This window comes from Triticum aestivum, chromosome 5A, assembly GCF_018294505.1.
Source record: "Triticum aestivum cultivar Chinese Spring chromosome 5A, IWGSC CS RefSeq v2.1, whole genome shotgun sequence".
Lineage (NCBI taxonomy): Eukaryota > Viridiplantae > Streptophyta > Magnoliopsida > Poales > Poaceae > Triticum > Triticum aestivum.
In genome coordinates, this window is record NC_057806.1 from 356,538,538 (window position 1) to 356,548,523 (window position 9,986).

The 9,986-nt window shown below is 39.6% G+C and overlaps 1 protein-coding gene across 1 annotated transcript in view; it reads right to left on the reverse strand.

The window, feature by feature from the left end:
• Nucleotides 1-2,074: 2,074 nt before the first annotated feature.
• LOC123103348 (DNA-directed RNA polymerase 1B, mitochondrial) overlaps nt 2,075-9,986 on the reverse strand; it is a 10,707-nt gene continuing 2,795 nt past the window's right edge. The window contains exons 4-19 of the mRNA XM_044524902.1: nt 9,903-9,966; nt 9,740-9,798; nt 9,286-9,403; nt 8,949-9,062; nt 8,725-8,856; nt 8,228-8,644; nt 6,967-7,017; nt 6,777-6,847; nt 6,227-6,311; nt 5,197-5,349; nt 5,022-5,096; nt 4,113-4,202; nt 3,949-3,996; nt 3,514-3,628; nt 3,309-3,412; nt 2,075-2,847 (exon numbers count right to left, since the gene is read on the reverse strand). Of these exons, the coding sequence (XP_044380837.1) occupies nt 2,737-2,847; nt 3,309-3,412; nt 3,514-3,628; nt 3,949-3,996; nt 4,113-4,202; nt 5,022-5,096; nt 5,197-5,349; nt 6,227-6,311; nt 6,777-6,847; nt 6,967-7,017; nt 8,228-8,644; nt 8,725-8,856; nt 8,949-9,062; nt 9,286-9,403; nt 9,740-9,798; nt 9,903-9,966 (1,807 nt within the window). The 3' untranslated portion in view covers nt 2,075-2,736. The remainder of the gene's footprint in view (nt 2,848-3,308; nt 3,413-3,513; nt 3,629-3,948; nt 3,997-4,112; nt 4,203-5,021; nt 5,097-5,196; nt 5,350-6,226; nt 6,312-6,776; nt 6,848-6,966; nt 7,018-8,227; nt 8,645-8,724; nt 8,857-8,948; nt 9,063-9,285; nt 9,404-9,739; nt 9,799-9,902; nt 9,967-9,986) is intronic.

Here is a 9,986-nt window from a genome sequence, read left to right on the forward strand (position 1 = left end):
TGTTTGGGGGGGACTAAAAAACCTAACTTAAAGTAGCCAAAGCCGAGGCACCGGAATTCCCCTCACCGCCACCAGCCGCCGAAGTGGTAGGTAGAGGGAGGAGAATCCATGGACTAGCCAATGGAGCTTGAAGGGAAGGAGAACTTTGCCCTAGTCACTTGTGAGGAAAAGGAAAAAAGTCTGTTGTATATGAACTTTAAACTACTTTACAACACATAAAGAAGATAATGACCTCTTTTTTGCGGTAAAACAATTAGAATGACAAGCATAGGATTCTTTGCAAGAGTATAGGGTTGATGAGAACTCTCCGTAATCTAGTGCAGAAAAAGTCAAGTTGTATTCCTACGAATTAAACAACCCTGCATGGGAGAAAATTGAAGGACTAGAATCCTAAAAAAATCTTTTAAAAATCTCAGGGTCAAACTAACAAGAGTAGAGATGAAACCCAACAGAAATCTATGAAACTCGAAAGAGAAGAAAGAAAGTACAAGTAAACTAAGTATAGGAAAGTAATTAAGCTTGTGGTACCTAACTACCATTTGTTCCTATCAAAAGCCAAATCTCTAGATACATTCCAAACCTTCGAATCTCTATTTACGACATCCTCCCTTGTCAACTTTGGTCCCTCTTACAACTGACCCAGTTGTTGCCTCTACCTTGCCACGCAAGTGAAACTAACTCGACATCATAGAGGAAACTCCATCTATGTTTTGACATAGCCAGATTTTAAGCATATGCTAGCAAGTGAAACCAAGTCCAGGCAGGAGGGGAGTCTCAGTTTCTTCTTCCTCGCGTCGGTGCCTGGATTTAAGCAGCGTGCCGGCCATACACGCACCACAGCGCATGATAATCACCGTGAGTGGAATGACGTGACTGATAATTACCCGCCCATTAGTGGCGCACCCGCTCCCTCAGATTCCCGAGGTGGCCGTTCGGATGGCCGCCACGCGGCTTCATCTTCGACGGTGAGGCATCCCCATCACATAAACCCCAGCCACCGCCTTCGCCTTCTCATCGTCTCCTCCCTTCTCCGCTGCAATGTCATCGCGTTGAAAGGACGCAACCTATTGGCTGAACCTTCCGTCCTAGACATGGCGCACCGTGATGCAAACTCCCCCCGCGGCGCACTAGTCGTGGCAGCCAACGCCTCCTTCTCTCGTTGTGGCTACCGTGACGAGAACACGGGGCCTCTGCCGGCTACAGTGGCAGCGGGCAACATTGAACTGGCGCCTTAGGCGACATCGTACACGTCAACGACGTCGTCCCCATCAACTCCACTGGCCTCGTCGTCCCTAGGCCAAAGTCCGAGGACCCAGTCATCTTCGTGTTGCAGTTCTTCCAACTCGAAGAGGAGGCGCACCGCCGCGACAAGGAGGATGGTGACTATAAGGCATTGACGGCGGCAGTGCCGTAGCTAGTAATATGTTGCAATGTTGAATAGCATTGCATATTTTAAAAATGTCGCTTAACAGACATTTCAAGTTGCATAAACTTTTGGCTACTAATATAAGTTTATCATGTTTGATGATGATTTGAACTGGTTTGGTTCAATTAGATGTACCTTAAATTGACTTGCAAATTTGAAGCAATTGAAAAAAAAAGAACAAACAAAAGTAAAAAAATATGGAGGCCACATTACGGCGACTCTATGTTTGCATGTTGTTGCCAAAGGTCTCGTGCCATGAAAAACATCAAGATCCCGCCAGTCATCATTACACCTTTAATCTAGTGGTATTAGACCACAACATCCATCACTACAATGTATTTATTTGCTCACCAATACTCCCGTCGTCGTATAGAGACAGTGAAACCTTGACAAGAAGGTTGGCAAACTTAATTTTTCATAAGGCAGGTGTTAGCTCAAAAATCATATACCATTGCCTCCCACTTGAGTATTTTTCTTGCCTTCTCCTTCAACCACATCATCATAACAGTGCCAAGACGTGGTCGATGCCATACCAGTCCAATCAGTAATACTAAAACTTGAACTTGAAACGTCCAAACAGTTGAAAACGCATGGCATCAATATCACAGATAGAAAGGGGGTGAGACCAGCTCCAAAACCCACCTGAAATAAAGAGGAAAACGACTATTTCACTTTATTACTATAGAATAATATCTTACAACCACAGTGATGATTATGAATCAATTGTCGAGAGTATTGTTTTGCACCCATCAGATTCCCCACTATAAATTAAGTAAAACAAGAGAGAAAATGATAGGTTAGGGAAGAGGCCAAAAATTACATATAATTACATTTACAGGAAACTGGTGATTTGCGAGTGAGCGTGCTACGCGTGAGCCTTAAGAAAGGGGGAAAACGGGCACAGATAAAAACTACACTATTATCACAAACTCGGAAAAAAGCTCCGCAGCAAGTGCTTCTTGGTCATGGTTTCCACTTATTTTGACTGTCACTTTCTTCAATCTCCTCCAGGCCAACTCTGTTTATTGCCAGCTCCTTGGCAGTAGTAATGCACCTTGCTTATGGCTGGCGATGTTGAAACCATGAAATTCTGCAGCAAAGCAAGAGCATCTTCTGTGTACATCTGTAAATCCAGTCTTGTGGGATTATCTTCATGCGAGTTGTCCACAGGTTGGCAGGTCAATCAGCAAAAGAATTAGCTTCATCATCTGAGTCAGTCACTCATGTACTTCGACGGAACTTGAGATTTGTGCAGGGCCGCAGCTGGGCAGCTGAGCGAAAAATAGGACAATATGCCCGCTGCAATCATGCTAGTTGAAGAAATACGTAGACTGGAGGACATCCTTCATATCAAAATTTCCCCTCTCTGGCAACGGTGGGAATTTTAATTTAGGGAAAGATGTCTCAAAGCTCTCCAAGAGCTGCATCAAATATACTGTGTTAACAAACTGAATGCATAGTCTGTCATGAGTTATGACATTTGTTATTGAACAATTACGAAAATAACACATAGAACAGCAAGCTCATGTGCTATGGTAAAGCATGGAAACAGAGCACAACAGCAAATTATGCAGACAAAGAGGATATAAATCAATAAATAACAACAATAGACAGTGGTTTAGGTTATAGCTATTAAATGCATGCATGCTCAACTTTAGAAGCACCGGTGGACAAGGGAAACACTTTTAAGTGTACTCAACAATCACCAGGCAAAATCAAACACATCACGAAACTAAGAATGTTGTAATAAGTACAGGAGAAAAAGCATATGCTGCAACTTTCAAATAAAAATATATCGCACGAGAAAGAGTGATTGTCAAATACATGTGCAAATACATGCCAAAAATATGCATGCAAATAACTGAGATGACAAAATACATACATTTTCTAAAATAGGCGCATCATACAGTTCCACAAACTTTTCCCGAAGTATCTTGTTCATTGTATCAACATCACAAGCGTGGGTCCAATATGAATCATGAACTCCTGCATTGATTTTAAATATACATAAATGCTAATAGTAAAATACACAGACGCAGCCAAGTATCCCCACAAATACTCTGGCAGATAGTAAAGAGAATACCGACCTGCAAAATATAGGCCTTGCTTTTTGCAAGCAACAGCAGTCATCATCATATGAGAGCCATCAAGGGAGTGTACAAAGTTTGGAGGGAAAGCTGTCCTCTGCCGCTTCACCATAACCTGGTCGAAAGATACACGTTCAATTAGTATACTCAACAGATCTATCAGATTCGAAACGTATGGTTGATGGTACATTATAACAGTGGCAGCGCTGTGATGAGGAAAATATGTTCAGCAAAACAATGTGATGCAGTGGCAGTGCTGCGATGAGGAAAATATGTTCAGCGAAACAATGTGATGCACAAGTATGCAAGCAAAATTCAATTACCCACTTCCTGCCCAACTACCATTCAGCAGCCAGTGGCATGAAACTGATCAGCAGTCAATACCCCATTGTCAATAAGATGCACTCAACATATATCCATGTAAAGAGGGCATACCTTGTCGGTTTCTCGTTGAAGGGTCAGGACTTGTAACGAAGTTTTAATCTACAAGGAGAACATCAAGAATATCGCATTGTTATGCACATGTTAAATTCCTCTTAAAAAAATGTGGCGGCAGTAATCAAGAGAAAGTGAGGAAACAATTATACTGAAATACGTACAAGATGCCTCCCTAGTTTGCGATATGGTTGAACAACTGGAAGTCCCAGAGGGGTCGTCCATCTCACAGGTTCATTTTCACAAGCTATAACCTGTCATACAAGCCACTGCTCAATACCCATGGTTATAAAGGCCAATCTATTTAGGAACAGAATTCAAAAGGACAAGGCAGGACAGCATGACTATGAAGGAAGAATGTAACTAAAAGATGGCCTTAGGAGTTTGCCTCGACAAACAGTACTTAATCTTCAGATGTAATCTCAAGTTGTAGGTCAATAGTTATGATAGTATTTGAGGTTTTATTTGATCTTATTTTTCTTATTTTTCATTTTAAGTTTTCCTTCTCAGTCTCCGCTGTGCATGGCGCTGCCTTTCTGAAAGCACTCGTTTATTTCCGTTAATAAGTGTGGTGGGCTTGTAGTTAGCTGACAGCATCATTTATTCAGATATAAAACAGTATAATCCTACGAAAATTGGTTAAGACTCCCCTAACTCACAAAATACAGCACTGAATAGAAAAGCACTGCAACCACAAACTGGCTCTTTGTAACGAAGGATACGTACCTCTGTAATGAGTTACATGAGTATAGACAAAAAAAAGGAACATTCTATCTGTTGGGGCACTCACAGGATGCCAACGAAAACAAAGTTTAAGATACCCAGCCAATGTTTTCTTTTTAGCATGCCCCCAAAAAATTGAAAAGGAAGAAATTCATAATTACTAACTATTTTCTTATAGAAATTAAACCACAAGACAACAGATCACATTTTGGAGCTTCATTCAATAGCAAATCCATGATTGCCAAACAAAAATAGCAGTATAATACTCGTACTTTGAAGCAGATAAAAAATGATATTGAAGTGGATCGCACGCTATTCAGACAGAACAGACATGATACTGCAGATGATACCTTGGCACAGTCTCCTAGCCAGGTCATGATACTACGAGCAGCTTCGAACATCTCACCAAGTGCTGTCAGCGTGACCTATCCAGAATTGAAAAGAAGAAACAAAAAGAAGGTGGTTCAGTTCAAGGTGTACATGTTAGATGAAGAAACAAAAACTTCAATGAATAAAGCATTCCACCTTAGCAGCATAGCATGATGCACCAAAAAGTTCCGAGTCATCAGCAATGACCCCCCTCTCCTTTAATCTTCTTTTTATTTGTTCACGTGCTCCAACGTAAGTCACACCATAGACAGATGTCATCACTGTTTGTTTTACCAATTTCCTATCCACCTGTATATTTCACAAATAAGCACATAAAACTTTACATAATTTACCTGTATTATTGGCGAGTCTATGAGATATCAACTAAAAGCAATTACAGAAATCAAATCATGTAAAATAGCTAACACAAACTTTATTCAGCACATTAGGTAAACATTAATCTTATGACAGCCCAATTAGTCAGCATGCTTATATACCAACTCAATATATATGTGCTTTCTAAAGTGATGTTTCAAATAAACTTCATCTACTCCCTCCGTCCTTGAAAGAGTGTACTTCCAACTTTGTTGGAGAGTCAAACTATTTGAAAGTTTGACCGAGTTTGTGCAAAAATATATCAATATTTGTGAAACCAAATAGATATATGATGAAAATATATTTTATCATGAATCGAATGCTACTAATTTGACGGCATAAATATTTGTGTATTATTGTATAAATACAGTCAAACATTAAAAAGTTTGACTTTCCAAGAAAGTTGGAAGTACACTCTTTGAAGGACGGAGGGAGTATAGCATAATAACTGAGCTAGGTTTGTACTAATCCCAGGAGTTTCCACATGATTTTACAATTTGTGCTATGCTGAGAAAAAGTAGGCGTTGCTCTAACATTTTAAAGAATATGTTACTCTTCAATTGGTTAGGCTTTTAGTACGCATTATCACAGATAGCTAGACTGGTAAATGTTACAGAAAATATTGTAACTCTAGGTAGAACTGCTGATTTTAGCATAACATCAGCTGTAGATTTTTACCAGGTCTCAGCTTTGGTACAGGTATGTATAACTTGGAGGTAGAGAGTCGATCACATAAAAAACAATCTTGAACACAGTATTTTCATCATACAAGGTAAAAGAATATTTATAAAGACTGGCTAAAAAACAACACCTGATCAACTAACAAACGAGCACGTGCTGCATCAGCATCTTTAGCTGGATCTTTTTGTGCATCTCTCTTCATAATTTCCACCACCCTGGATCACAAGTACTAAAAATGTAACTCCAGATCACAAGTTGAAGAAGATATTACACCAGGCACATGTCAAGATGGATAAATTGGACCCTGACTTAAATCTAGATTTGAACAGTTAAATGGCTTGTTGACAAGGCACTGCGATATTAAAGATACCAAGCAGGACCCAATAATTTCATAAATACACACATGAACTGACAGTTTAAGCTTGTTTGAATTTGTATCCAATCTGTTGCCTACCCAAATTCATTTCAGGAACGCGTATAAATATGAGCATATATAGGTACTTTGAAGTTTGACTCCATCCACGACTGGTACTTTTATGAGAAAGTAAATTTTTCGGACCACAATTGCTGTGAATTATAAGTCATCGGAATAAGATTGCTCAGTAACTAGATAGGCTGAAGTTAAAAAGGAATGTTGCGTCTGCCCATCGACACTACGTTCAAGACAGAATGACCTCTACCTGGCAGCTATTCCAGAGTAAACATCTGCAGGTTTCTCCCCGGAAACCAAGTTAACAGCAACTGCACCCAGCTGCATGAAATTGATGAAAGAAATAATTACATACTGCACTGGCCAAATATTAAATATTCCCCATGCCAAAAAAGAACGTTGATAAAGCAACAGCGTAATTAATAAAAATATGAACTGACCTTATCCCTTCCAAGAGCTGCATAGTGCTGCAGGCCATTACAAGAACCATCCTGAAAAAGAAAACATAATTATCATAATTCTGCTCCAGCATAAGCACATAACGGAACACCTAGACTTACTATACAAGGTTAGGTGGGCAATTACATGGTTTAGCAACAGCACCAGATACTCTTGCGTAAATGTTTAATGTTTTAGTTACATATTACAACATATAGCACACATAACATTTCAAAAATTTCTGAAAGGAGAACACACATGTGCATGTGTGAATACTATGCGCAGTTACAAAAGATTGTACAAAAAATATGCATTTTGTGCAGCTACAGAAGAAAATGGTAGACAGGCATGTTTCTCTTCATTCTCTGCAGAACACAAATGAACATGTTTCTCACCAAAACAAAATACAAGCACAGAGTATATGCCACATGTAAATTTATGCTTTTTCTGGATTTTCTATTCAAACTTAAAAATAATGTTCGGTTTTTTCTTCAGGAAAGCTCATAATCCGTGTCCATGCTACTAATCATATTTTAGATCTCCTATAAAGTATATATTTTTATTGTTACAACATTATGTAATCAAAATGAACACAGACGGCTGAAGTTAATGCTAACAGCTGTGTACCATTTTAAACGCCATTGGCTCCCAATATTACATCCAAATGTATTAGTAGTTTGGTTTATTTTTGCTTGTTTTTTAAGAGATTACCATCCCTGTTTGAGACAAAGTGCCTAAATAAATCAAATAACTCAATCCTAACATATTACAACTTCAAGTAAAGCATTTTCTATCAAAACAGAACCAAACTCTCAACAAATAGGTACGTCCTTCTTTGGACTGAACTTGCATGTCCTTCCTATACTCAATGCAGCTGCTGCTATGCCATGAGCCCATGACATGTTTAGCAGAACTTCAGAATGTTTATTTGCGCAGATCTTGCCAAGAAAACTAGCTCATATGCACAAGAAATTCCTTGCCCTCGAGATAAACAATGTATTCAAGGTTTATTTATACATCATTTTGTCAGGCAATGCCCAAAAATAGATCAAACTACAAATATGTTTGGAATTAGTTATACTTTTCTGGAAGCTGTCAAAGCATGCTGTTGTCTTATACTTCAAGGCACGAGAAACAAACATGGCTAATTTTTCCTAGCCTAGCAAAGCTACACGGAAAACTTAACTAAACATGACAATTATTGCAGGAAATAAATGAGATTATTAGAAGAAAAATGATATACCATGGACAAAATATCAGTACCTGGTGCACAGGAATATGTGAGATCACTGTTTCTGGAGAGGGGCTTCTTAAAGCTTCATTAAGATCCATGCAAACTGCCAGGCATTGGAATGGATCCTCTGCCTCAAGCCACCATCGCTTGCCTTCAAGAGGCCTATTAGCTGAGTCAAATATGTCATCCAGGTGATTCTCAGTAAATGCAATCCGGCCATCGTATGATAACTTGTCTACACCTCCACCATATAAATTTGCTAGGTGTATCTTCAGCCAGCGCAAGCCTGATTCACCAAGTGGTCGACCTTCAGAAAACTCCAACACTCCACGACAAAGATCTGAACCCAAGTGATTCAGGTAAGGATGCATTGGGTAAGCACGGCCTCTAAAATCAAGGTTGTGTGGATAGTAAAACCCCGCTTCTTCCTTCATTTTGCGAGCTACCTGTTACCAACAAGGGTACATTAGATGAAGAGTAAAAATTGAGTAAATGATGTCCGACTAGAACCCTTATAGTCGCTTACGGCAAGTTTAAGCTCAACATCACATCTCTGAGAATGCCTTTCACTGTTTTCCTTCTTGGCTGACCTCATGCTCCACCTCCACTTCTTCAGCTCAGCTTCATCTTCAGTGTCAGGCTTCTCCGGTAGGGAAACCTAGAGTACATGAAAAGAAAAGTTAGCATATAAAACAAGAATGCCATAGTCTTCATAAGATGAAATCCAGAGACAAAAAGATGGCAACTCACGTCAGCACGATCAACCAAGTCAGCAAGTCGGCCACCACTGGACCAAATTCTGTCAACAATACTAAGAACTTTTTTGTTGACCCTCCACTTGGTGCTCCCAAGATTATCTAAGGCCTGAAACCAAGAAGGCATCAAACGATTATATCACATAGACAAAGATGCTTAGCAAGAACAGCCATCAGCATGCCAATGTGCAAACAGCATATTAACAAGAGGAACAGCTATCTGCATCAAGTGTGCTAAAAAGAGATCCATGCATGTGATCTTGAAAACGTATTTCAATCATAACTATTCATCTAATCTGCAAAGATGATATAAACATGAGGCAAAATAATACCTCAAAAATTGTTTGCATCTGTTCCTTTGGAGCCTTTTTTACAGCCTCCCTTTGTTGCCTAGCTCCATGGGTGCGCATCACGTAGGATGGCAAAAATAAATGTGCACCCTTGTCATATCTGAAATTGCTATTAGTTAGTTCCCATAGCATTTACTGGGATAACTTTGCTACTCAAAATTAGGGATAACATGGGTGCCACTAGTAACTTCCAGGCATGATGTACTCAAAATTAGGGATAATTTTGCTACTCGGAACCATTATATTAGTAATAATCCAACAGAGCAGCATCCACTCTTATGAACCACAACACACTGAAATAATCGAGAAGGGGACCATTCAGATTTGTGATTACACACAGCTACTATGATGTAACCTAACACACTTGAAGAACAGCCAAGCTATCTAGCAACATATATGCAAATAATTGTGAGGAACATGGATAAGCAGTACCAACCCAGTCCAATTGATCGGCGGAATCAACATGGGCATGTAAGGTATGACCATATGCTTTGCCTGTCACAGGAAAGGAAGGATCAGGGAATGCAATATTCTGGAAAGAATATTCTGATGAAGAAAATCATTGCACGTGTGACAGAAGGAACAACTCAGTGACTCACTGTTCTATCCAGGCCTTGCCGAACCAGTGGATCGCACTTGATCACACCATATCGTCGACTTTTCCTATTTAAGTACAAGGCGTG